At 38.9% G+C, this 27181-nt stretch overlaps 1 protein-coding gene across 1 annotated transcript in view; it reads right to left on the reverse strand.

Moving 5' to 3' along the window:
• WDR49 (WD repeat domain 49) overlaps positions 1-10818 on the reverse strand; it is a 202486-nt gene extending 191668 nt beyond the window's left edge. The window contains exons 1-2 of the mRNA XM_003416272.3: positions 10607-10818; positions 10039-10279 (exon numbers count right to left, since the gene is read on the reverse strand). Coding sequence (XP_003416320.3) covers positions 10039-10203 — 165 coding nt within the window. The 5' untranslated portion in view covers positions 10204-10279; positions 10607-10818. The remainder of the gene's footprint in view (positions 1-10038; positions 10280-10606) is intronic.
• Positions 10819-27181: the final 16363 nt, after the last annotated feature.

The following is a 27181-nucleotide window of genomic DNA, read 5'->3' on the forward strand; positions in this document are numbered from 1 at the left end:
TTAAATCCAGCACTGTCAGCTACATATTTAAAAATAGCACCACATAGTGTTTAGGTTGTTGAGATATAGTGGCATTTTAAGAACATTATCTTGGCACCGAATTATGGTGTAGATAAAGTACCCCAGCGCCATTCGCTGTAAATTACACTGCTACAAGTTCAGCTGTATTTTTCCATAACTGAAACTTCTACACACACATAAACACATATTTTTTCATTTTAGAATATAATTATGCACTGTTCTGTGATTTTCTTTTTCTCAGTCAACAGTAAATCTTGGCAACCTTATATAAGTCTATCGTATTCTTTTTTTTTTTTAGTATGAGTTTACCAAAATTTATTTATTCTTTTAGCTATTGATTAACATTTGGGTTGTTTTCATATTCCAGTTTATAGACAATATTACAGTGAATATTTTGTGTGTTCTTTTTTTCTGCACATGTCAGATTTCATTTAGGATAGTGTGTAGAACTGGAATTGCTGTTTGAAAGGGTACACAGAGGTTTTTATTTGATATATATACTGACAAATTGCCTTCCAAAAAAGCTTTTCCAATTTATAATCTTAGTGCTCATTTCTCTGATGTCTTGCCAACAGTGAATATTATTAATCCATTTCATCTTGGGCTATCTGATAAATGAAAAAGGAAGTCTTCTTTTTTTATTAGAATTTCAAATCAAATTCCTAGTGTGTTTGAGTATCTTTTCACATAATTATTAGCTATTTTTCTGATACTTTCCTCTGAATACAGACTGTGATAATATATGTAAATATATCATATGTAAAACAAAGCTGTATGTGATATGTAAATGTACTCATATGAAAATGAATTTAAAATATACTGGAAGGATATAACGTTAAGAGTAGTTACCCTAGGGAGCACAGTGGCTGGAGGTGGAGATGGTAAAAGGGAGCTTCATGTATAACTTGTATAAATGAGAATAAATCTGCTGTATTCTAATTCTTTTAATAATAATAAAAAAAGGGACTATTAAATAAATAGAGATCATAAAAATGAATGGAACTTCATAATGCTAGCTAGTCTTTGTTTGTTTGCTTCTCCTTCTTTTTCCAGGAAATAACCCTGCTTCTATAATTCCTGAAACAATTTCAGTTGTTCCTCCACCTCCTTGGAGAATTTCTCTAAAGCCTGGTCTTAGACTCTGTGCTCTCTCCACCAGATATCTCATTTGCACCTATAGTCTCCACCCTCTCGGATCTATGTTGAGATCCTCTCACCAAGATGACTTTTCTCTCATAGCCTGCCTGACCCTTCTACCTGGCTTTAAACAAAACCTGGGATTGTACTTAACTCAGCATGGACAGCTCCCATCTCCTCCACCAGTTTCCTGGCTCACTGCTATTCATACTTCACTTTCAGACCAGTGGCTGTCATGTCGATTCTAACTCATGGAGACTCCATGTGTGTCAGAGTAGAACTGTGCTCCATAGGGTTTTCAGTGGCTGATACTTCAGAAGTAGATTTGTAGGCTTTTCTTTGGGGATGCCTCTGGATGGACTCAAACTTCCAACTCTTTGGTTAGCAGCTAAGCATGTTAACTATTTGCACCACCCAAAGACAATAAAAAAGGAAGACAGAAGAAGAATTGATGTGTTCAAATTGTGGTGCTGGCAAACAGTATTAAATATACCATGGACTCTTGGAAGAATGAACAAATCAGTCTTAGGAGAAATGCAAACAGAATGCTCCTTAGAAGTGAGAATGGTGAGACTTCAGCTCACTTAATTTGGACATGTCCTCAGGAAAAACCAATTGCTGAAAAAGAATATCATGTTTGATAAAGTAGATGGTCAGCAAAAAAATGAAGGAAACCCTCACTGAAATGGATTAACACATTAGCCACAACAGTAGACTCAAACATCCCAATGACCATGTAAATGATGCAAGACTTGGCAATGTTTTGTTCTGTTATACACAAGATTGCCATGAGTCAGAGCCTCTATGGCAATGAACAACAACACTTAACCGGAGCTTTTGTGATGAGAGCAACAAAGGGAAAGTACAGGAACTATGAGAGGTAAGAAGTAAGGTGTTAATCCAATCTTGATGGTGAATGAAGACTTTCCTGAGGAAATGGTGTTTAAACATGAAGTATGAACAGCAGTTAACCAGCAAACTGGTAGGGGAAGTGGGAGCTGGCCAAGCTGAAGCACCAGCAATTGGCCAGCCCTAAAACAGGAAGCCTGTCAAAGTGTTCAAGTAACTAAAATATGGCCAGTACGACTGAAACACATCGATGTGACGTTCTAGTGTCAGATAATCATGGACTAACTTGTTGAGACCATGGGTGCACACTGAACGGTTGGGAGGGTGGAGCTCCCCTAGAAGGAATGGATATTCCCACTCTTCACAGTCCTAGAGAAGTAACTAAACATTTGGAGAAACATTTCTTAAACTGTGGCAGGGGAAAATATTTCCTGCTCCCTCTGAGGCCTCTTCGCTATGAGGCCTTAGTGGCCTGGGGTTTTTCCAGGGGGGTAGAGAGGCTGAGAACAACCCTGGGCATATAAAGGAGGCCAGAGTGAGGAAGAGGAACAAGTCAATAGGAAACAGTGAGAAGGGTGTGAAGGAGCACTAGCCAATAGAACTTTCTGCAACGGTAGAAATGTTCTATAATCCGTGCTGTCCAATATAGTTGCCACGAGCTGGATGTGGTTACTGAGTACTTGAAATGTGGCCGATGTTGTAAAAAACTGTATTTGTAATTTTATTAAGTTCTAATTTTATTTAACTGTACTTAAATAAGAGCCCTGGTGGTGCAATAGTTAAGAACTATGTTTGTTAAACAAAAGTTGGGCAGTTCGAATCCACCAGCTACTCCTTGAAAGCCCTATGGGGCAATTCTACTCTGTCATATAGTGTTGCTATGAGTTAGAATTGACTCGATGGCAATGGGTTTAGCCACAAGTGGCCCAATGCCACCATATTGGACAGTGTAGGTCTGGGGCCAGACCAGAATGACAACCTTGCCTTGGGTGTAAAGAGAGAATTAGGAAAGGACATGTGCACATGTGGAGGGGAAGGAATAGAAGAATTTGGTGTCCCTGATAGTCCTCAGTAGAGACCGTTGATGCCCAGAGAGTCAGAAATTCATGACAGTCATCTCCATACAATAGTGGTAAGACACGATGAGGGGCTGAAGGACTCAACGGACTTCTACTTGAGCAAGTGTGAGGCAGAACCTTGGAACTACAGGTCTGGCTAAGTTGCTGCACTGCAAATGAATAGTAAGAGGCATCTTTTTTTTTCTTTCAAATTCTTCCTCCTTTATAACAGACTTCTTGCATGCCTTCTCTGAGCCAGTTCTGGCTAAATTCAAGGTTAAAACGTGTGTTCACCAAAAATACTATTCATCAACTTCTCCCATTCAGATTAACTTTTATAAACACCTTTTACAAAAGCACACAGAGAAATTGGAAAAGGCATGAACTTGTCATGAAATTCAGCATGAGGACAGAAGCGTCCTGGAACACGAATTTTTCATTTGTCTTAACACCCGACTTCATCTCCTTGTTGACATTGTTAGCTAACATAACCCATGAAACCTAGCAAGTCTGACAAAAACTATCAAAGAACTCCAATTTTGCCAGATGCAAATTTGTCTTCATGCTATTACCTTAATGCTGAGGAGGGGGACCAGCAGAGCTTTACTGATTTTCTGCTGCCATCAAAAATAGATTTTTCAATTCCTCTAAGGGAATTGGGGTGAATAACGCTCTGACCTGCTGCCTTCGTTCAGCAGGTGATGAAATGACTGTGACTGCTGAAAGCGCTCTGCACTATGTAAGAGTTATAGATTAAGCTTTACCTGTTTACTTGTTCACAAGCCTCCACTGAGATATCTTTAAAAAAAAAAAAAATCTTTAGAAAGGAAATAATAATAATAAAGCAACAAGTTAATTTTATCTTTTCCTTTTACTCTTTAACTCTTTCTCTATACTGATTTGATTGTAGAAGTTGTTGATTAGTTGCTGATTATGCACTAACTCCCAGTTACCAGGGCACAGAACTTGCATGCTATTAACATGCTCATTTTGTTAATGAAGTCTTTATCCATTGGATTCCTTTGCCTTAGTGCAGCATCCCAAAGGGAGTTTGCGGCGTGGTCTTGGAAGTCATGTCATACAATGGGCTGGGAAGTGGACAATCTACTCCTGAGCCCTGGCTCTACCCCATGAATGAATTCGATTAAATATTGTTAAGCCTTATTCTCCTTATGTGTAAACGGGAAGTAAAAATGTCTGTCCTCCCTGGCTTTCATGCTGGTAAGCAGATCAAAGAACATGATGTCTACCAAAGTGCTTCATGAAATCTCACCACACTTGAAAGGAATTAAATTTTTATTCATCATTTTTACCTCCACTGATATTTCCAGAAAGAGTTTTAGTTTCATTACAACAGAAGGTATATAAACAATAGAACCATTAAAGCAAAGATAAAAGAACAAGAGTCACAAAATGAAAATAGCAGACAATTGTCCCAGAAAGACTAAGTTAAGAATAGTTGTATCAATTGAGTACTAAATTTAGCTTTGAAGTTCCTAGCACCTAAGGAAAAACACAATACACAATTAGGCACATGGCTCTCCTTAATCTACAAAATGAAGCATTCTGGCTCAGTAGGCAAGATGAAAGTTTTCCTACCGCTAAACTCTAAACCCTATGCATCTGTCAGTTTGTCATGCTGTGAGAGCTCGCGTGTTGCTGTGATGGTGGAAGCTATGCCACAGTTGTTCAAATACCAGCAGGGTCACCAGTGGCTGACAGGTTTCAGCTGAGCTACCAGACTAAGACAGACTAGGAAGAAGAACTCGGTGACCTACTTCTGAAAAGAATTAATAAAAAATTCTGAAAAGAATTAGCCAGTGAAAATTTTACGAATACCAGCGGAACACTGCCTGATATAGTGCCAGAAGATGAGCCCCTCAGACTGGAAGGCATTCAAAAGATGACTGAGGAAAGGCTGCCTCCTCTAAGCAGAGTCGACCTTAATGATATGGATGGAGTCAAGGTCTTGAGACCTTCATTTGCTGATGTAGCATGACTCAAAGTAAGAAGAAATAGCTACCAGCATCCATTAATAATCAGAACCTGTGGTAAAGAAGAGGGTTAGAGAAAAAGAGGGAGACCCTCAACGAGATAGATTGGCAGAGTGGCTGCAACAATGGCCTCAAGCATAACAACAATTGTGAGGACGGCACAGGACCGGGCAGTCTTTCATTCTATTCTACGTAAATAGGGTCGCGATGAGTCAGAACCTACTCGATGGTACCTAACAACAACAAAACTCTAGAGGAATCATAGGTGAGATTGTTCTCCCGGGCACACAGCTAATTTACACTTCACAGCTTCCCATGCAGTTAGGTGTAGCCATGTGATTGAGTTCTAGTGAAAGAGATGTGAGCCTAACCCATAAAAAAATTCCCCGTATGCATCTTCATGCTCTCCTCTACTACAGGCAATCTTGGAAGGTACAGGAAGGAAGAAGTCTGGGTACCTGAATCTCTCCTCTCTCCTTGGAGTGCCCGCCAATTAGAAAACTTGCTTTCAACTTCATGTGAGCAAGAAGCAAACCTCTATCATATTTGAGCTATTATATATTTTATGCAGTAGGCCCACACCTTAAAAAATATTTTCTTATCTGGAAAGTTATTGGATAGCACACAGAGTTTTGAACTATCGGTTTTAGCTAAGAAAATAAATAACTATATCTTCATGGGCAGTCTCATATTTTATCAGAGATAAGCAAAATCTAAAGTTCCCAAGGTCGGGGAATGAAACAAAAATGGCTAATTGTATTGATGTGCTCAGGATGATAGTGCCTGGGTAGACAAGGACAAAGTAAGAGATATGAATAGCTCCGAAACACGAGACACGTCTAGGCAGACCTGTCCATTTAGGCAACTTACGAGCAAAGAAATAAGGGGCAATGGAAGGCTGAGAGAAGACTGAGTCCTTATGAATTGCAAAAAAAAGCTCCTGACAACTGGGAAAGAAGGACAAATGCAGGAAAGGTAGAAAGGGAGGTACGGAATTTAGACTTCCGTATTTCCTTAGTGCCTGTCAGGGTAGCCTACCTCTCAGCTTCATCCTGTTGGAGCAAGGAAGCATCATTCATTGGACATGCTCTAGAGTCCACCTACAGGCATCCTGGAAATTTTTTAAAGAAAATCACGAGAGGTTGTCATGAATTCTGTGGATTGAATTATTTTGTTACCCCTCAAGCACAGTTTTAGGACCGGCAAAACTGCCTCCTGAACTTCTCAGTTCTTTTGAGATAAGATTAGTACTAGTGCATTGTGTTTAAATTTCATGCACCCTTCAAGACAGGTTTATTCTGAGAACCCTCACTGGACAGACAGTCTCTGGAACATTTCTTACTAGGATTATTACCAGTCCTTTCTCAAACTAAGACTGTTTCAGCTCTTCAAACTCTGAGCATAAATACCTCATGTTTCATGCAGGATTTAGGAGATTTCATTTTTAGGTCTAGTTGAATCTAAAGATTTAGCAGGAATTAGGCAAGGAAATGGTAGAATAGAGTGAAAAGGGTAGGGCCAGCTTGGGCCCATAACCTGCAACAGATCACACAGATGCTCCAGGAGATGATAAGAGACACATTTACTGACAGAGGCAGTTCAGGCCCCAGCCCAGTGAGCGCAGCGGGGCAAGGCACACTCCGGTTCCCGTTCACACAGGCAGCAGGAGATCCAGGGTCAAAGAGCAAAATGGCCTGACATGGAGAGGTCAACAATGGAGAACTCAAAGAAGGAAATATTCAGACAGCTACATAGCCAGACTCTTGGTAGAGACTCAATATGTATCAGGCCTCAATAGGGGCCTTCTCAAAAGTCTATTTCCCTTGGATTTCCCTTCTCACCATTCCTATGAAATTAGCAAACCACAGCCACTCTTCTTCACACATTAGCTGACTTTTGAAGTTTCTAAGAAAATGCAAAACACTATTGGCATTAAAATAATACAAATATCCAGAGACCATGTGATTTCTCTAAGTGTTGCAAGTGCTAAAGAAAAATTTTGAGTAACAATCACTTTATAATTCTATGAATAATACAAGTTTCCCTTCAGGCTCATATATGGCTTTTTGACACCGACACTTGAAACAAAATGAGATCCATAAGTTACTTTTCTAGCCCTTCTACCCAGGTAACTTCTTTGTTCCAAAAAAAGAGGATTAAGATACCAATTGAAATCTTTCTCAGGCTAAAAAATATGAAATAAGAAGTGGGATGATGATGCTGTTTGACTCTTCTTTGCAACTCTTGTTGCTACTACTTCCTGCCGTAAGTGAAGTAAACGTAGAAATAAAGTAGCAAGCTTATTAGAAGTTTAATTTCCTTTAGGGAATGCATGAATTAGAATCAAAAGAAGGTTAGAGGTAGTGGTCAACCTCTACTCACTGAACACAAATAATATTGAACGTTAATTGAACACTTACTCTGTGCAAGGGCACTTTTCCAGTACTTTCCAGATAATTCCTCATTTAACCCTTACAACAACCTGGTGAGGTAGGCACTATTCTCCCTATGTTAGAAATAAGGAAACTGAGGTAAATCACTTATTTCTTAAGTGATTTGCAAAGTCACATTGTAAGTGGCAAAATTGGGATTCTAATCCAGGAAGTCTGACTCCTGGCTCTTAAACACTAAGTGATTCTAGCTCACTTATACCATCACATAAGGAAAGGAAGTATTACTTCCTTTATTGCTAAAATACTACAGCTAAGCTGTATACAATATGTGATATTTCGTTCAAAAATATATGTGAAACATTCACAAAACAAAGACCCAACTTATTATTTTTTAATTAAGCATTTTAAGGCAATGGATGACACCTAATATCTGACAAGTCTTCAGCCCCGAATAAGCAATCTGCATAAAAAGCCAAAAGAAGAGAGAGAGGTATCTGGGCCAGAATTTTGGCATTTCCAAGAACATGTATTTAGTGATTGGGCCACAAATTCACTGCTTGTGGAGTTCTGTATTGCAGGACAACTGCCGAAGGCATTTTTTTTTTTTACAACAATCTACACCTGTGGCCTGCGGGCCCAATGCTCATGACAGATGGACTAGGCTCCATTTGAACCATCTAATGTATCATCCTTCTTTCAGAGTCCATGCTGTGTTTGGAAACCATGTTGGCTCAGGGACCTAATTTTTAGTACAGGTTGCACATTTGCCATTGGATTGTACAGTTCTGTGTCTGTCGAGTCTGTTAAAAACGGGTGGACTTTATTTTCTTGGGCGTACACCTGAAAAAGCCCAATTTATTGTTTAAAAACTGTCATTAGATTTTTCACTTTCACGCAAGCTCTGAATTGCAATCTCTTCTCCCCTTCGGACCATCAGAACCTGATTTTTCAAAGGATAATTTCAAAATAAGTGATCCAGTCTTCAAAATGCTTAAAGTGAAAAGAAAAATAAAAAACTGAGGTTGAATTGTCCAGTTTCGCTTGAGTTCACTCAAGACTAGTTTGCAGTTTGAAAAGGACACCCTGCCACCCCACCCACCTGCTGTAGCTGTTGTACTGTCTCACACATCTACTTTACAATGTGGGCTCCCTGACAGACCTTAGCATTCTAATTCTTTGTGTACTCAGATTCAGGACAAAACTGCCACATTTCTCATCATTCCAGAGTCAAAGCTGTCATAATCTGCTGTTAGGTTTTTCTGAATGTCCTCAAGCTGTCCCAATGTTTGCTATGTCTATCCAAATATGCCAAACTCATTTGGTGCATTGGGCATGAGCAGCGCTGAAAGCGTTTCAGACAAATGGGGTTGGATAAATAGCAAATACATGAAGATTAAAATGAATAAGTGTAGGACAGAGCATGCTTGCTGCTAAATCTGATAGATTCTGTTATAAAACTTATTTGATGTTATTGGGACATGAATTTATCAATACCGATAGATCCTAGCTTATAATACAAAACAGGGAATAGCAGAGTTTGTCAGTGGTTAGCACCCCTTTGGACTGTTGAGGATTAAATTTTGTGCCAATTGCACACACACCAATGCAATTGTTAGATTTCAACATGTTTGATTAATTTCGAGGTGGTGTTCCAAAATATCGCATGCCTGTTTCAAATTAGTACTTACACTCCCAAGCACCGCCAGAGGAGCTTTCGAAGCCCTGAGATCATATTTTAGCAAACATAATGAAGTAGAATGGATGGAGACTCATGTCTACCCAAACTCCACAGCAATCAAGAGCACTTCTTCCTACCCCAATGTGAAACTAAAAATCATGTCAGTGAGTGCTGTTCATTATGCATAGCTGCAGAATTTCAAGCTAATTAAGATTGAGAGGAGAACATTTGTTTATAGTTAAATTCCTAAAGTTTTATTTCTCATGTGGAATTTAAATGAAAACTTCAAAGTTTGTTTTTATTGGCATTGACCCAATATTTACAAAAAGAATGGGAGACTGGTCCCTCACATAGGATCTTGGGACATCGAAGGGCCAAAATCAGCTTTGGAGAGTGTGCCACTGAGGGTGTGGCAGGACGGAATTTTTGCAAACTGGACCTGTGTATACAGTGTTTGCATTTCCAGAGTTCTACCTCCATAATGGAAGAAAGGCCTGGCTATTTATTTCCAAAGATCAGCCAACAAAAACCCTTGGATCACAACAGTTTGCTCCAAGATCAGATCCACAACCGATGATGGAGATGGTGCGGGACAGGGGTTGCCATGAGATTGTTGCAACTTCACTGCAGCTAAGAACAACACCCCCACTGCCATGATACCTCACTGATAGCAATGATATTCAAAAGCACCAATTTCAACCTAAATAATAAAATTTGGTCCAAAGAACTGAGAAATAAATTTACCAAGCACATAGTTAGATCCAGGCCTGACCAATGCTTTGCAATTCCCTGTTTGAACCGTTAGATATACACAATTAAACAAAGCAAAACAAAAAGTCTTTCTCTCTTTCATCCTAGTCTCCTTCATAAACAGCTCAAACTCTACAGTAAATCATATTATCACTTACCTCAAATGCACTCTGTATTTTGACAAAGTCGCCCACACTGAGCTGGTTTTCAAGCAGGGCTGGCCCATAGTCTCCATGTTCAGGGCCACCTTCTGCTCTCTGAGCGTTCTTTGGCCCAGGCTGTGACCCCACATTTAACTCCAATGTTGCATTCTGGTAATTCATGGTTGTTTCACTGCTTTTTAGCAGCCTTTAACTATTTCCATGTGGCTTTTTTTTCTTCTTCTTCTTCAGCAGGTGCCTTTGAAAGAAACCCAATTTAACCATACAATTCCAAAATGAAAGTGCAAACATTTCAAGGCATACAATTAGGAGGCAAAACGTTCAAGTCGAGTGGAGGAAATAAAAGCCCTCGTGGACCTCCACGCTTCTTTAATTTCACAGTCTGTTTTTCAAAATCCACAGTGGAATAATGTAAAGACACCTCCCACCTTACTTACTGTTTAACCTGGCTTGATTAAACATGGGTAAAGCTTCCCCCATGTTTATAACAACTGACACAGAAGGCAGCTTCTAATCCTCATTTTAAATGCATTAGAAAATGAACTTCTCAAACTCTCTGGCTAACCTTGCTTGTCTTTAAACTCCATTGTCTCATCTGGAGGCCTGAGATGACACAGCTGCAAGGTTTCCTTCCCAACAAAGCGCTGTCCTCTAATGGCCACCTTCCCAGCAGTGTGGAGTTGTTTGCTTCCTCTAGTCCTGGTGTCTTTGTATGTTTCCTGGCAACCGACATTAACCCAGCTGAAACTTTTCCTTCTTCCTTTCCCCAACAAATGACTGAACTGAAGCTCTGAATATATATGGTAAATGTTGAGGTCTTTTTTTTTTTTTTTTAAAGGACAATTTGGCCTATTTATTGTTTATTAAACTGCATTACCGTATTACTTAAAGACAACTTTCATAAATATATTTTCTATGAATCATGGTATGTATTATAAAATGATATGATTAGCCACAGAAACAGAATGGCATTCTGGAATTTTTATGTTTTACACACAGGAAATATTTTATTCTTATTTAACAAGAATTCCTTTCTTATATTCTTTTGCCTTAGTTTCTGTGTGCATAAAATGGGTATGGTTCATTCAGTTGTTGTCTTCTCCCAGTATTGCATATGTAAGTGTGATCTTAGCATCCACAATTGCAGGCTGTCTGCGTTATGTTGTTGTTGTTGTTAATTGCTATTGAGTTGATTCTGAGTCATAGTGACCCCATGTGTCCCCAGCTCCATGGGGTTTTCAAGGGTGTGACCTTTCAGAAGCAGATCACCAGGCCTGTCATCTGAGGTGCCTCTGGGTGGGATCAAGCCACTGATGGTGGTTTAATAAAGCTTTCAACTTATTAAAAACATGGGGGGGGGTGCAGCATTAATATGACAAACTGTGATAAAATTACAATGTTGTCACTGTTTCAGCTAATAATAATGAAAAAAAGTTAATTTTTTTTGAGTACTTATCATGTGCACTACACTACCCTTTCACAACAACCCAATGAGACAGATACTATCATTATCCTCATTATACAGATGATGAAGGCAAAGAAAACGTCAAAAGCCACATCCTTAGTAAGAGGTGGAATATATCAGAATGGCTCCCGAGCTTCACAGCCAGCACCATAGCCTCTCTCTGAGCCTTATTTTCAACTCTGTAAGCTGAAGACTTGGCACTAGATAATCTCCAAGGTCTCTTCCAGCTCTAACATTCTATGAGCTGATGTTCACAAGCTACATGGTAACATGCAGTGTGTCCCCTACGAGAGAGAAGCAAGTATCCTACCAATATAGAGTAAAATGAAATTTCATTCATGCATCTATTCACTCATACATCTGTTCACCTATTCTTTCCTCCAAATCCATTTATTAAGAACCCATTATATGTTAGGCCCTGAATTGTACCTGGAGCCTACCACTGAGGAATTTATAGCCTAGTAGAAGCCTAGTTCATCTTCTGTGCCAATTGCAACCTCTTGCTGTTTACAGTGTTGTCTTAAGAAGAATTCTGAAGTTCTATCTAGAATCAGAGGAAAAGAATAGCATTATAAATTAGAGATACATATCACGGGCACGGAAGGGAAGAGGGAGGCATATTTACCACAAATTTGCCTTTCCTGATTTAGCCCTTCATGTAAGTTAGGAAAACATTTTTAAACCCTAAAATAAATTCTCCTAAGTCATTTTATTATCTGAGGACAAAATTTGTCTTCTTACCATCCTAGTTAGAAAGTTAATAATAGTTTAGATAGACAAGCCCCATAAATGTTTGCAAAATGTTTTATAATGATATTTTGGAGAATCAGGCTTTGTTCAGTAACAGACACTAATGAGAGAAGGAAGAGGAAGTAGAATAAGCATTCCGTGAAGCTGCTCCAGGAGGGGTAAGTATCCCACTGGCTGACGACGCAACATTCTCTAATTATTTTCAGACAGTCAAGCTGCTTGGCCTACTTAGCTTCCACAAAGGCACACCTCTAAAAGTCTCCATTAGTCAGACAGGATCGTGTAATGAGCAGCTAACAAATCACTGTGCAAGTTAACCCATTGACATAGTTTTCTGTCTGTAAAATCAAAGCATTATGAATAATTCTTGATCATAAAGTCTTAAATGGCTTTAACCTTCTTTGTAACTGTGTGGTTATTTTTCAGGTTAAATTTCTGCAGCACCGTAAAATCCATAACTAGCCTCTTGACTCCACTGAAATTTATCTTCTTGCTTGCCATGAATCAATTATGATTCCTTGACTACCAAGTGCCCAGTTTGAGTCTAGGCTTTATGCAGACTGTAGCAATGATGAAGACAGTCCATGCTCTTAAGGGCTTGGCAATTTAGTCGGGAGAGAAGGCTAACAAACTGACACTTGCTCCCCTCTCCTGTGGGAACTGGCTGGCACTCAGAAGACAGAGTAAACTAATACATATACTGGTCTTTGCTTCATTTGGAACTTTAGCCCTGGATAATTCTCCCTTCTGAACTCCCATGAGCGTCACCACACCAGTCCATACCCAATCCCTGTTCTCTCCTCGCCCCCAGAACTTATATTCACAAAGCTAAATGCTGGTGGCCCCTTTATTCTAATTCTGCCTCCCTTTTTCCTTTTGTTTGCCCTCCCTACCCACTGGCCTCAATTCTTACTAACATTCTTAATCTTTGCTAAGAATCCTCCCTCCACTTCCTCACTTTAACTGAAACCAGGTTTTCCTTACCAATCCCATTTCCCACCAAACCATTTCAAGTAGAGGCTTGGGGAGTGCTTCGTGTCCCAGTCCCCTGCTCTTAGGGCCAGGAGAAAGATGTCTTCCCACGGTCTCCTTGCTTTGACCCCAAGGCTTCCCAACTTGGCTCCAGAGACTGAACACCCCATGGCTCAGTTTAAATGTAGCCTCCTCCTAGATCATGAGCAAAAGCACCATTCCTGCCTTTGGAACATTGCAAACCACCAAAAACATTAGCTTCTTTCCCTTCTTGCTCTTGATCCTCCCAGTTAGAATTAATTACTCCTTCCAATCTGCAGCCACAGCACTTTGTTTATACTTTAATCACAGCACTTTTTCTTTCTGCCTTGTAATATAATTAGCTGTCTGTGTATCACTCTCTCCCACTAGATTAACTCCCTAAGAACAGAGATGATACTTTACCATTCCTGTAGCCTTACATTGCCCAACACAGGTCTTTGTATAAACTGTTGTTGTTGTTGTTATGTGCCATCCAGTCAATTCTGACTCATAGTAACTCCATGTGACAGAGCAGAACTGCCCCATAGGCTTTCCTAGGGTGTAACCTTTACAGCAGCAGATAGCCATGTCTTTTCTCCCACAGAGTGGCTGATGAGTTCAAACCACTGACCCTTTGGCTAACAGTCGAGCACTTAACCATTGTGCTATCAGGTCTCCTTTGTATAAACTACAGGGTTTATTATATGTGTGCTAGTTTATAAGACGTTGTAGTTCTTGTTAGCTGCCTTTGGGTCAGCCCTCAACTCATGGGGACCCCACACACAATGGAAGGAAATGCTGCCCAGTCCTGTGTCATCCCCATGATTTGTTGGGGACTGGACCATTTTGATCCATAGGGTTTTCACTGGCTAATTTTCAGATGTAGATCGTCAGGCTTTTCTTCAAATAGGAAATTCACCTGCAGCCTTCACTTGTCAGAGAAGGTTCCTGTGAATCAGTGGCATAGTCAGAAATGAGGCAGAAACCCTCGAAAAAAGAAAAGTAATGAAGGATACAAAATTCGAGATTCTATCTTAAAAACACTTAACAGAATAAACTATTCGAGTACTTTTGAAACACAGCATTTATCTTTATACATACCATCTCTATTGCATATGCAAACATGTCTACTCTATTCCAGACACTGTTCCTGGCACTGGAAAAGTGAAAATGGATGAGGTACATCTTTGTTCCCACTGTTGCTCATACACTAATGAGAAGAGATACATACAAAGTAAATGTTCGTTTCAAATTAATCCTACCTTTTGAGAAACAGGTTCCCTTTTAACTCTTAGGCAACACAGTGTTAGCTTTTATTTTTTAGCTACTGAACAACATTTAAAGTAGCAAAACTATATATTCATAAACCGTGTTCCTCAGGCTAGTCAAATATTTGAACGTGAAAAATTTATGAAATAATAATACCTTAAAATAACTACAAATATAATTTTGCAATAAATTGCTTACCATCATACATTAAATTCTAGTCTAAGAAAGCAGTGGTAGCCACATGAAAAAATGCATGGGAGTAGAATGTAAAATTAAGAAAACCCTAATTATTGACATAAATATTCCTACTCATTTGCAAAAGGCCACTGTGACTATTTCATCAGTAGACACTTTGGATCCACTGCCTTGAATATGGAGAACCAGCACTTAAAAAACTTCTTAAATTTAATCTGTTTATGCAAATTCTAATGGAGCTTCTCAACAGCTAATCACTTTCAAGCCCCTTTTTGTTTTAACAGATCTAGTGTCTGTGTTCCAAGTCACATGTGGGCCTGTTGGCTGTCAGCGGGGCTTTCACTAGGGAGCCACTTACTGGGCAATTACTCTGAACTAGGTTACCAAATTCCTTTATGTGCTTCTCTGAGAGAACACTGCATTCTATTCCACTTGGAGCTTTAGCATAGTTTGTCAAAGTCACCTTGATGTCGAACACTTGCAGCCATGTATAAATCCAAAAACCAAACCCACTGCCAAAGAGTCAATTCTGACTCATAGTGACCCTATTTGACAACGTACAACTGCATTATAGGGCTTCCAAGAGGTTCTATACATGAAGCCATGTATAGAACCACTAAAAAATAGTCATAAAAATCACTGAATGAAAGGATTCACGGGGATTCCAGTAAACATTTATTAATTGCCTCTTTGAAGAAAGAGGGAAAGTAAGTAGATTGGAAATGAACAAATATCGAGTTCTTTTAGTATTTACCAGACACTGTGTGTCAGGCACTTTCACAACTGTTATTGTATTAAAACCTCGTAATATTCCTGGAAGATACTTAATATTTTCCCAATGTTCTTACTGATGAGGAAACTAAAGTAAGATTGAGTATCTTGTCCAAGTCCTCACCACTTGTAAATTGTATAATATAATAAAACTGAGATAGGGAAGAAAAAGGGACTGAGCCCCTAGGCAAGGAACTCTACCACACCTGCTACTTGCAACTTACTTACAAAAATTATGTGCTTGGCTAATGACTCAAAACCCACATCCTGGAATGTGTAACAAGGAAAGAAAAATGTACGTTCTTGTGAGTTGTTTTTCAGAAGGAATAACCAATCTGGTCCCTGGAGAATGCGTAGACATCCATAAGGTGACTGACAGATGACTTCCTCTTGATGCAAGTACCCACAACAGGAATCAAACTGGCGTCAAGGAAAGGACTGTGCAGGTGGGATACTTCATAATAAGTCCTGTTCCCCAGTCTCAGGAGCCTTTGCTACAGGTTCCATCTTGGATTCCAGATGCGAGTGCAACCTAGTTTAGCATACATGGCCATTTTCAAGAAGTAGCTGCCCCTTGAAAGAAACCTACTAAATATTCATTACTCTATTATCCTCTCCAAACCCATATAAGCCCCAGAAAAATCTTTGTTCTGGGAACAGAGGCTAGTGTTGCCTGGTCCCTCTCTGTCCCCAATCACGGGACTTTCTTTCTGCCACTAATAAAGCTCTGTTCATGTGGAACCTCTGAGCCTCTCCTGGTCATTCTTGGTCAGTAGAAAGCGAAAAACCTAGGCAGGGCTTGGCCCCCAGTTAGGAAGCCTTAGCCTGGACCAAAACCATAGAATAATGCTCTGCTAAGAACTTTACAGAGATTATTTCATTTAATTCTCCTTGGAGCCCTATAATGTGGACATCATTTTTGTCACCATTTTATAGATGAAGAAACCAAGTTTTAGAAAGATTAAATAACTTGCCTAGCATAACTCAGCAAAGAAGTAGCAGAGGTGAAACTCAAAACCCAGATCTTTCTATGTACTCCACAGTGGAAAGCCCTGTGCAGGGTAATTTGCTAAATACCATGGTAAATTACAGTTCAGTTTGGGAGCTGAGCTATGTAAAAAGTAAGGAAATAAGAAAGCACGTACTAGGAAATAAAGTCAAAAGAGCTTAGAATTTGGATTCAGGATATCTGGTTTAAGCCTTGGTTCTTTCATTTTCAGCCCTAAAATCTTGGCCAGGTTGAGTCACTTTTTAAAATGAAAATAGTAACATTGTTTACCTCAAAGAATGGTTTTAAGGTTAAAAAGGTAATATGGTGAGAGCTCCACATAAATTGTAAAACATAATGTCATGAATTAGCTTTGATATTAATACACAGAGGAAGGCAAATTCTCTTCAGCCTGGGGTTGATTAGGTAGTTGTTCACAGAAAGGATGGCATATTGTAACTGTAAAGAAGAATGAAGCAAAATAAACCACATCATGACATTTCACATTGGAGCTAATATTCTATAATCATTTCATTGCTTCTAGGAAGATCCTATGTCTAAATCCATCCCAAGGAGAAATGCCATAACAGTATTTTCAAAGCTAATTATTAAATGCATTTTTTCCTGGTGGTTTTTATCACTTTAAAAAAACGTTTTCTGCCTTAGAATTAGTTGGCACTAATGGCAACTAATGATCTGATTGGCATTGCCTGAAATTATTTAATAATAATAAAAATGATTCCTGGGGGGCCAAGATGGTGAACTAGCCAGAAGCTTCCTCTGATCCCTCTTACAACAAAGACCCCAAAAAAACAAGTGAATCGATTATATATATGACAAGTAGAAACCCTGAGCATCAAAGGCAAAATTAAGGAATTGGCCTGAGCAATGGGGAAAGGAGAGACGGCACAGAAGCAGCGAGGAGATGCCAAGCCCTCGCAGATCCTTAGCTCTGATTCCTTGGCGCTGTTCTTTGGCACAACTGAAGTGGGGTTGATGGTAGCCTTCTGAGACATGGCACCTTCAGCAAAAGAAGGCAAGCAGAGTGGGACATCTCTGAGCCTGTAGCATGTCTATAGTGGGGCTGGCTGCGGCTTTTAGGAAGTGGCTACTTAAGCAAAAGAAGGCAACTGAAGTGCCAACATCCCAACTCCCTAACATGATAGCTGGCAGGGGGGGACTGGCTGTGGAGTTTAGGTCACAGCTTGCTGCAGCAGAAGAAGGCAAGCACGGGATGCAGTCCTAACCCCCTGGGGCAATCTCGGCGGGGACTCAACCAGGGCACACAGGCTACACTTGCCCCTGGGATCTGAGATAAAACAGTCCTCTAGACACGAGATAAGTGATTTTGTCTAATTTACCACACAGATCTAATAGCTTCTTCTTTTGAAAGAACTCTCTCCTATCTATCTGATCCCTCCCCCCTCTGCCCCATCAGCTTCATTAATAATTGATTTCTCTGGGCCTGAAACAGAACCTGCTGTGCTTCCTGAGCCATTCTCCTGGCCTGGGAGAAGGAACAAATTAACAAACAGGGGAAAAATATTCTCACGACTCCCCTAATTTGAAAGCTCAGAGCAGAAGCGGCTCCAGTCCAGGCATGAGTGATCCATAGGCTTTGTCTCTTACCCCTACATGGAGCCAGGTGGCTATTATATTGGAAGGGCAAATCTGTTTGAGGTCACACTGCAACTGTTTCAGCTGTGCAGTGCAGAGGCAGGTTTTGGAGGTCTGATACCACTCTGCCTATTAAACAGGGCCTGCACCTACCCACAGTAGGGGCTGAGGACTGGAGGCTCCATCCAGGCCACCTAGCCACCCTCCAAAGGATAGTGGTGCCTACCAGTCCTTACAGGTATAAGCATTGGGTGCATAAGGCACAGCTGCAGAGCCTGCCCACCAGAGTGCTCTAAAGAACAGAGATGCTCCTTCCTCACTGACACTTGGGGTGGGGCTGTCAGACCCCTTCCTTCCACAGAGTGTGACCCCCTACCACTACCACAAACCAGTGCATACACCCATCACCACTGCTCCTCTAAGATAGTAGGTGAGAGCCTACACCATACACTAGGTGACTGACTATCACCATACCTCAGCTGAATCTATACAAGAATAGTGAATGGACTCCTAGGCTCATACACCTGAAAACAGCTCTAGCCATCTGGTAAAAGGACATTAGCGCTTCAACGATTCCAATAACCAAGTTAGCTCACTATAGTAGTGTATTTGGCTATATCAAAACAAGACAAAGCAATAAACTAGAACACAGTGAGTAAACATAAAATAAATTAGTGCAATAACTTATGCATGGCTCATAGACAACAGTCGATATCAAATCACATACAGAAGCAGACCATGATTACTTCAACAAACTCCCAAAACAGAGAATCAAGGACTCTCCCAGATGAAGATGTATTCCTGGAATTACCAGATGTAGAATACAAAAAATTAATATACAGAACTCTTCAAGACCTCAGGAACGAGATCAGGCAACAAACAGAAAAAGCCAAAGAACACAGATTAAGCAGTTGAAGAAATTTAAAAAAATATTCAAGAGCATAATAAAAAGTTTAATAAACTGCAAGAATCAATAGAGAGACAACATTCAGAAATTCAGAAGATTAACAATAAAATTACAGAATTAGACAACTCAGTAGAAAGTCAGAGGAGCAGAATTGAGGAACTGGAATGCAGAATTGGTGAGATTGAAGATAAGGCACTTAAAAAAAAAAAAACTTAGCACCAACATATTTGAAGAAAGAACAGACAAAAAAAATTTTTAAATGAAGAAACCCTAAGAATCATGTGGGACTCTATCAAGAAGAATAGCTTGCGAGTGATTGGAATACCAGAACAGGGAGGTGTAACAGAGAATACAGAGAGAATTGTTGAAGGTTTGTTGGTAGAAAACTTCCCTGATATAGTGAAAGGTGAAAGGGCATCTATTCAAGATGTTCATCAAACCCCATACAAGGTAGATCCCAAAAGAAAGTCACCAAGACATATTATCATCAAACTTGCCAAAACCAAAGATAAAGAGAAAATTTTAAGAACAACCAGAGATAAGCAAAATGTCACCTACAAAGCAAAATCAATAAGTTCGGACTACTCAGCAGATTACTCAGCAGAAACCATGCAGCCAAGTAGGCAATGGGATGACATATATAAGGCATTAAAGGAGAAAAATTGCCAGCCAAGAATCATATATCCAGCAAAACTGTCTCTCAAATATGAAGGTGAAATTAAGACATTTACAGATAAACAGAAGCTTAGTGAATTTGCAAAAACCAAATCAAAACTACAAGAAATACTAAAGGGAATTCTCTGGTTAGAAAATCAATAGTATCAGATATCAACCCAACACTAGAACATAGAACAGAGCAACCAGGCATCAACTCAGATAGGGAAATAACAAAAATAAATCAAGATTAAAAAACTAAAAAATTCTCAAAATAGAGAATCAGTGATGTCATTATGTAAAAGATGACAGTAATCAATAAAGAGGCATTAAATAATGTAGGCATAGATCTTCCATATGGAAAGGAAATCAAGGCAATATAGGGAGATACAAGCTAGGTTTAAACATAGAAAAATAGGGGTAAATACCAAGGTAACCACAAAGAAGACTAATAATCCTACACTTCAAAATAAAAAACAAGATAAATGTAAAGACTCAGCAAAAACAAATACAACCGCAATGAAAAAGAGGAACACAAAATTTAAAAGGAAAACCTTCTTGGCACAAAAAACTAAGTGGAAAAATGAAACTGTCAACAACACAAAAAAAGGCATCAAAATGACAGCACTAAACTCATACCTATCTATAATCAAGCTGAATGTAAATGGACTAAATGCACCAATAAAAAGACAGAGTTGTAGGATGTATTTAAAAAAAAAAAAAAAAAAAACATCTGGCTATATGCTGCCTACAAAAGATGCACCTTAAAGAAACAAACTAAAATTCAAAGGGTGGAAAAATATATATCAAGCAAACAACAATCAAAAAAGAGCAAGAGAGGCTGTACTAATTTCTGACAAAACAGACTTCAAACTTAAATCTACCACAAAGGATAAGGAAGGACACTATATAATGATTAAAGGACAATATACCAGGAGGATATTAACATATTAAATATTTATGCACCCAATGACAGGGCTTCAGGACACATAAAACAAACTCTAACAGCATTGAAAAGTGAGATAGACAGCTCCACAAGAATAGTAGGAGACTTCAACACACCACTTTCAGTGAAGGATAGAACATCCAGAAAGAAGCTCAATAAAGACACGGAAGACCTAAACGTTAAATTAACCAACTTGACTTCATAGACATACATAGAACATTCCACCCAAGGCATCCAAGTATACTTTCTTTTCCAATTCACATGGAACATTCTCTAGCAGAGACCACATATTAGGCCATAAAGCAAGCCTTAACAGAATCCAAAACACTGAAATATTACAAAGCATCTTCTCTGCCCATAAGGCCATAAAAGTAGAAGCCAATAACAGAAAAAGCAGGGAAAAGAAATCAGACACTTGGAAACTGAGCTTATGCTCAAAACTGACTGGGTTATAGAAGACATCAAGGATGGAATAAAGAAATTCATAGAATCCAATGAGAATGAAAACACTTCCTATCAGAACCTTTGGGACATAGAGAAAACAGTGCTCAGAGGTCAATTTATCTCGATAAATACACACATACAAAAAGAAGAAAGGGCCAAAATCAAAGAATTATCCCTACAACTTGAACAAATAGAGAGCAACAAAAGAAGCTTTCAGGCACCAGAAGAAAGCAAATAATAAAAATAAAAGCAGAATTAAATGAAATAGAAAACAGAAAAACAACTGAAAGAGTTAACAAGACCAAAAGCTGGTTCTTTGAAAAGATTAACAAAATCGACAAACCATTGACCAGACCGACAAAAGAAAAACAAGAGACACAGGAGACGAAGCAAATAACCTGAATAAGTAATGACATGGGTGACATCACAACAGACCCAACTGAAATTAGAAGAATCATAACAGAGTATTATGAAAAGTCATACTCTAACAAATTTGAAAACCTAAAGGAAGTGGACAAATTTCTAGAAAACACTACCTACCTAAACTAACACAGAGAGAGCACAACTAAACAAACCTGTAACAAAAGAAGAGATTGAAACAATAATCAAAAAACTCCCAATGAAGAAAAACCCTGGCCCTGACAACTTCACTGGAGAATTCTACCAAGCTTTCAGAGAAGAGTTAACACCACTATAACTAAAGGTATTTCAGAACACAGAAAAGGAAGAAACACTCCCAAACTCATTCTATGAAGCCAGCATAACTCTGATACCAAAACCAGGTAAAGACTCCACCAAAAAAGAAAATTACAGGCCAATGTCCCTCAGGAACTTAGACACAAAAATCTTCAACAAAATTCTAGCCGATAGAATCCAATAACATATCAAAAAAATAATTCACCACCACATAGCGGGATTCATACCTGCTATGCAGGGGGTGCTTCAACATTACAAAAACAATCAATGTAATCCATCAAGTAAATAGAACAAAAGACAAGAACCACATGACCTTATCAATTGATGAAGAAAAGGCATTTGAGAAAGTCCAACACCCATTCATGATAAAAACTCTCAGTAAAATAGGAAAAGAAGGAAAATTCCTTAACATTATAAACAGCATTTATACGAAGCCAACAGCCAACAGCCAACATCATTCTAAATGGAGAGAGCCCGAAAGCATTTCCTTTGAGACTGGGGACCAGACAAGGATGCCCTTTGTCACCACTGTTATTCAACATTGTGCTGGAGGTCCTAGCCTGAACTATAAGGTTAGATAAAGAAATAAAGGACATCCAAATTGGCAAAGAAGAAGTAAAAGTACCTCTGTTTGCAGATGACATGATCTTATACACAGAAAAACCTAAATAATCTTTAAGAAAACTACTGAAACTAATAGAAGAGTTCAGCAGAGTTTCAGGACACAAGATAAACATACATAAACCAGTTGGATTCCTCCACATCAACAAAGAGAGTGATGAAGAGGAAATCACCAAATCAATACCATTTACAATAGCCCCTAAGTACATACTTAGGAATAAATCTAACCAGAGATGTAAAAGACCTATACAAAGAAAACAAGAAGCCAAAAGAGACCTCCATAAGTGGAAAAACATACTTTGCTCGTGGATAGGAAGACTCAACATTGTAAAAGTATCTGTTCTGCCCAAAGTGATCTATAGCTAAAATGCAATCCCAACCCAAATTCCAGCAACATTTTTTAATGAGATGGAGAAACAAATCACCAACTTCATATGGAAAGGAAGGAGGCCCCGGATAAATAAAGCATTACTGAAAAAGAAGAACAAAGTGAGAGGTATCACACTACCTGACTTTAGAATGTATTATACCTCCATGGTAGTCAAAACAGCCTGGTACTGGTACAACAACAGATACATAGACCGATGGAACAGAACTGAGAATCCAGACATAAATCCATCCACATATGAGCAACAGATATTTGACAAAGGCCCAAAGTCTGTTAATTGGGGAAAACACAGTCTCTTTAATAAATGGTGTTGGCATAACTGGATATCCATCTGCAAAAAAATGAAATAAGACCCATACCTCACACCATGCAAAAAAACCAACTCAAAATGGATTAATGGCCTGAAAATAAAATCTAAAATGATAAAGTTCATGGAAGAAAAAATAGGAACAACACTAGGAGCCCTAATACATGGCATAAACAGCGTACAAAACATTACTAGAACTGCAAAAACAGCAAAACAGAAATTAGATAACTGGGAGCTCCTAAAATTCAAAACCTATGCTCATCCAAAGACTTCACCAAAAGAGCAAAAAGATTACCTACAGACTGGGAAAAAGGTTTTAGCTATGGCATCTCCTCTGATCACCATCTGATCTCTGAAGTCTACATGTTACTGCAAAAACTCAACAACAAAAAGACAAATAAACCAATTAAAAATTGGGCAAAGGATATGAACTGACACTACAATAAAGAAGACATTCAGGTAGCTAACAGATACATGAGGAAATGCTCAAACATTCATTAGTCATTAGAGAAATGTAAATCAAAACTACAATGAGATTCCATCTCACTCCAAAAAGGCTGACATTAATCCAAAAAACACAGAGTAATAAATGTTGGAGAGGTTGTGGAGAGACTGGAACGTTTTCACACTGCTGGTGGGGATATAAAATGTTACAACCACTTTGGAAATCGGTTTGGCACTTCCTTCAAAAGCTAGAAATAGAACTACCATATGATCCAGCAATCCCACTCCTCAGAATATATCCTAGAGAAGTAAGAGCCTTTACACAAACAGATATATGCACGCACACCCATGTTCATTGCAGCACTGTTTAGAATAGCAAAAAGATGGAAGCAACCAAGGTGCCTATAAAGGGATGAATGGATAAATAAATTGTGATATATTCACACAGTGGAATACTATGCATCAGTAAAGATCAACAATGAATCTGTGAAAAGTTTCATAACATGGAGGAAACTGGAAGGCATTATGCTGAGTGAAATTAGTCAGTTGCAAAAGGACAAATATTGCATGAGACCACTAAGAACTCAAGAAATAGTTTAAAGACAGAAGAAAATATTCTTTGGTGGTTACCAGAGGGGGAAGGGAGAGGGGGATTCGCTATTTAGATAGTAGAGAGGAACTAATTTAGGTGAAGGGATGGACAAAACACAATACAGTAGATTTTAGCACAACTGGACTATACCAAAAGCAAAGAAGTTTCTTGAATAAACCAAATGCTTCGAAGGCCAGAGTAGCAGGGGCGGGGGTTTGGGGACCATGGTTTCAGGGGACATCTAGGTCAATTGTCATAATAAAAACTATTGAGAAAACATTCTGCATCCCATTTTGTAGAGTGGCGTCTGGGGTCTTAAGTACTAGCAAGCAGCCATCTAAGATGCAACAATTGGTCTCAACCCACCTGGAGCAAATGAAGAACACCAAAGACACAAGGTAAGTATGAGCCCAAGAGTCAGAATGGGCCACATAAATTAAAGACTACACCAGCCTGAGGCCAGAAGAACTGGATGGTGCCCAGCTACAACTAATGGCTGCCATGACATGGAGCACAACAGAGAATCCCTGAAGGAGCAGGAGAACAGATTGAGGCAGACCCCAAATTCTAGTAAAAAGACCACACATAATAGTCTGACTGAGACCAGAGGAACCCCAGAGGTCATGGTCCCCAGACCTTCTGTTAGCTCAAGACAGGAACCATTCTTGAAGCCAACTCTTCAGACAGGGATGGACTGGACTACAAGACAGAAAATGACGCTGGTGAGGAGTGGGCTTGTTGGCTCAAGTAGATACATGAGATCATCTGGGCAGCTCCTGTCTGGAGGGGAGATGTGAAGGCTGAGGGGGACAGAAACTGGCTGAATGGACACAGAAACAGGGTGGAGAGAAGGAATGTGCTGTCTCATTGGGGGGAGAGCAACTAGGAGTATATATAAAAAACTAGGTGTATATAAGTTTTTGTATGAGAGACTGACTTGATTTGTAAACTTTCACTTAAAGCACAATAAAAATTTTTTTTTAAAAATGATTTCCAAAATGAACTCAGTGTTATTATCTGTCATAAAAGTGACCCTCTTAGACATTTGCCCAAGTCCCAAGAATCAGACACATTTTATTTATAAAGCACTAAAACTCTAATCTTGATGGGAAGTCAACTCAGATTCAATATGGAGTCTCCAATTTGCTTAGCCTCGAATGAGGAGAGAGAGAAAGAAGCAGAGAAGAGTGTATTGGCAGCTTTGGGTGAGCACTGATCACTCACTAACTGGGTTTCAGGGGTGAAATATGGAAATAAAAATGTCTCTGAAAGGAATAAAATACAATGGGACATGAGCTTTAAGGACATAACCATGACGCATATGGGTTTTAATGTAGTCTCCACCACAGTTGAAGGTGTGTGGAGGATAGGTCAAAAAATGCTTTGGAAAAGATGGCATCGAGGTGTTTATATGGAAATACATAAAAAACTGTTTATGCATAGAAATATATGTTATTAATATGCTGTTTATTAAACTAGTATAATATATAATAAATACAGTAATTATAATGCAATAACATACTTATTATAATATTAAGCTCCTAGCACAGCACTTGGCACGTAGTCGATACCAAATAAATATTTGTTGAATGAACGTTTTCATAAATATAAAGGAGATCATAGAAAGAGGAATGGATTGGCATCAACTATATATATATATATATATATTTGTCTGTTTCTTACTCTTTATTTTTTTCTGGGCCAACCCTCTATTTGCCACAAAAAGATCAGAAAAGTCCACATTCTTATAAAAAATGCTGCCACTTCACCTTTGTTTCCTGTAAGAAATTCTGCCTAGGAAAACAAAGAAATAAAAAAGAGAAGGCAATAAAAAGGAATTCAAAACTTATAAAAATCAAAGTTCTGAAACAAACTGCAGTTTAAAAGATTGAAAGCTGCAATCCCAGGAGAGAACACCACCACAGTAAATATTTCTCCCAGAACATAGTGCTCCTGAACAACGGTGCACCCCCGATTAAAATCCCTGAAGACCAAGGGCCTCTATTTCTCTGCAGTAGAAGCAGCAACGGGCAAATTAATATTGAAAGTACACTCCTAAATCAAACTCTTCCAAGTCTTCTCACAGGGACAGCATCTTATAAAATGCAGATGGAGCATTTGCAATCATTGCCTGGACCAAATGCTATCAGACAAAATGGATCTTAATTTACTCAACACGTTTGAGTTTTCTAATTTTTAAGATTAACTCTTCTCAGTGTCTGAAAAAAATTGAAGTCCTGTAAAGAAAAGCTTCTAAAGTGCACTCTCAGATGAGTCAGGGAGTTATGCATATCAGGAGCAGATGGTAGGAGTGTTAATTAGTGTGTTCATGTCCACTACAGATGTGTGTGGGGGGTGGGGAAGGGGTCTTGTTAGCTCAGGAAAAAAGCTCATCTACCTATTGGGAAAATGTAACTGTGGTAATGGTCTGGCTCACAAATTTACCAAGTGCAATGCTAAATTTAGGGGAGTCCAGTTTTCAATTAAGGGGGAAATGATACAGATCTATTGAAATAACCAGCTGCATGACCTTGGGGGAAGTTACTTACCTTCTCTGGTTTCAGAAACTTCATCTGTAAAATTAAGATATTAAATCACATAACCTTTAAAGTCCTTTCTAGTATATAATTTTAAAAAAGAAGAGAAAGTGACATTCCATAAGAAGTCAGTGATCTCTGCAGAAAAAGAAAAGATACTATATCCCAGGTAGTAGTATTGCATTCATAATTCAAGTACATAGACTATGGATCTGTCAGTTAAGTATCTGAATACCTGCCACCCGTAGCTTAACCATATGCCACCTGCATCTCTTGTAGAAGTACCAGTGAGGATTTTAGCACCTGGTTGTGGCAAATAGATTCTCTCAGAAGGAAGTTACTTAAATTTGTTTACTTATTTGCTTATTTATTTATTCGTGTAGTCATTTATTTCCCCATACATAGACTAAGCAGCTATTATAGGCCATGTAAGGTTTTTTTCTTTTTTTTTTTAAGATGTTAGGCACTAGTGATATAAAGTGACAAGACAAATTAACCCCTGCTCTCATGAAGGTGCCATCCTGTGGGGTGAGAGAAACAAACAGAGAATTACCAC

The sequence above is a fragment of the Loxodonta africana genome, chromosome 23, assembly GCF_030014295.1.
Source record: "Loxodonta africana isolate mLoxAfr1 chromosome 23, mLoxAfr1.hap2, whole genome shotgun sequence".
Classification (NCBI taxonomy): Eukaryota; Metazoa; Chordata; class Mammalia; order Proboscidea; family Elephantidae; genus Loxodonta; species Loxodonta africana.